A 1,020-nucleotide genomic window follows, 5' to 3' on the forward strand; every position below is an offset into this window, starting at 1 on the left:
GGAGCACCGATCGTAGTCGTGACAGTCGCAGCCTCCGTAGCGACCTGGGTGGTAGCATCAGAGTCATCCTTGTCTCTTCCCGGAGCTTCCCCAGCTGCCGTGGTGATAGTCACCTCGCCAGTCACAGGAGCCGCAGTAGTGACAGCGACCTCATCGGTCACAGCAGCTGTGCTGACCGGTAGAGGGGACGTCATAATAGTAGTAGGCTCAACAGAAGCACTGATCGTGGTAGCCACAGTCGCAGTCTCAGTAGCGATCGGGGTGGTAGCATCAGAATCATCCTTGTCTCTACCGGGAGCTTCCCCAGCTGCCGTGGTGATGGTGACTTCGCCAGTCACAGGAGCTGCAGTAGTATCAACAATCTCATCGGTCACAGCAGCTGTGCTGACCGGAAGAGGGGACGTTATAGTAGTAGTAGGCTCAACAGGAGCACCGATCGTAGTCGTGACAGTCGCAGCCTCCGTAGCGACCTGGGTGGTAGCATCAGAGTCATCCTTGTCTCTACCGGGAGCCTCCCCAGGTGCCGTGCTGATGGTCACTTCGCCAGTCACAGGAGGTGCAGTAGTGACAGCCACCTCGTCGGTCACAGCGGGCGTACTGACCGGTTGAGGGGACGTCATGATAGTAGTAGGATCAGCAGGAGCATCGATCGTAGTAGTGCCAGCCGCAGTCTCGGTAGCGACCGAGGTGGTTGCATCAGAATCATCCTTGTCTCTTCCCGGAGCTTCCCCAGCTGCCGTGGTGATAGTCATCTCGTCAGTGACAGGAGCTGCAGTAGTGACAGCGGCCTCATCGGTCACAGCAGCTGTGCTGACCGGGAAAGGGGACGTTATAGTAGTAGTAAGCTCAACAGGAGCACCGATCGTAGTCGTGACAGTTGCAGCCTCCGTAGGGACCTTGGTGGTAGCAACAGAGTCATCCTTGTCTCTACCGGGAGCTTCCCCAGCTGCCGTGCTGATGATCACTTCGCCAGTCACAGGAGTGCAGAAGTGACAGCCACCTCATCGGTCATAGCAGCTG

At 57.5% G+C, this 1,020-nt stretch overlaps 1 protein-coding gene across 1 annotated transcript; it reads right to left on the reverse strand.

Annotated features, from left to right (window-relative positions):
- Positions 1-7: 7 nt before the first annotated feature.
- Positions 8-752, reverse strand: Pmar_PMAR027125 (HAM34 protein, putative; the record flags this gene model as incomplete). The annotated part of the gene is made up of 1 exon (XM_002765750.1): positions 8-752. A coding segment is annotated over one exon (745 nt), but the record flags the coding sequence as incomplete, so codon positions are not given.
- Positions 753-1,020: the final 268 nt, after the last annotated feature.

Source organism: Perkinsus marinus (genome assembly GCF_000006405.1).
Source record: "Perkinsus marinus ATCC 50983 genomic scaffold scf_1104296974758, whole genome shotgun sequence".
NCBI lineage: Eukaryota > Perkinsozoa > Perkinsida > Perkinsidae > Perkinsus > Perkinsus marinus.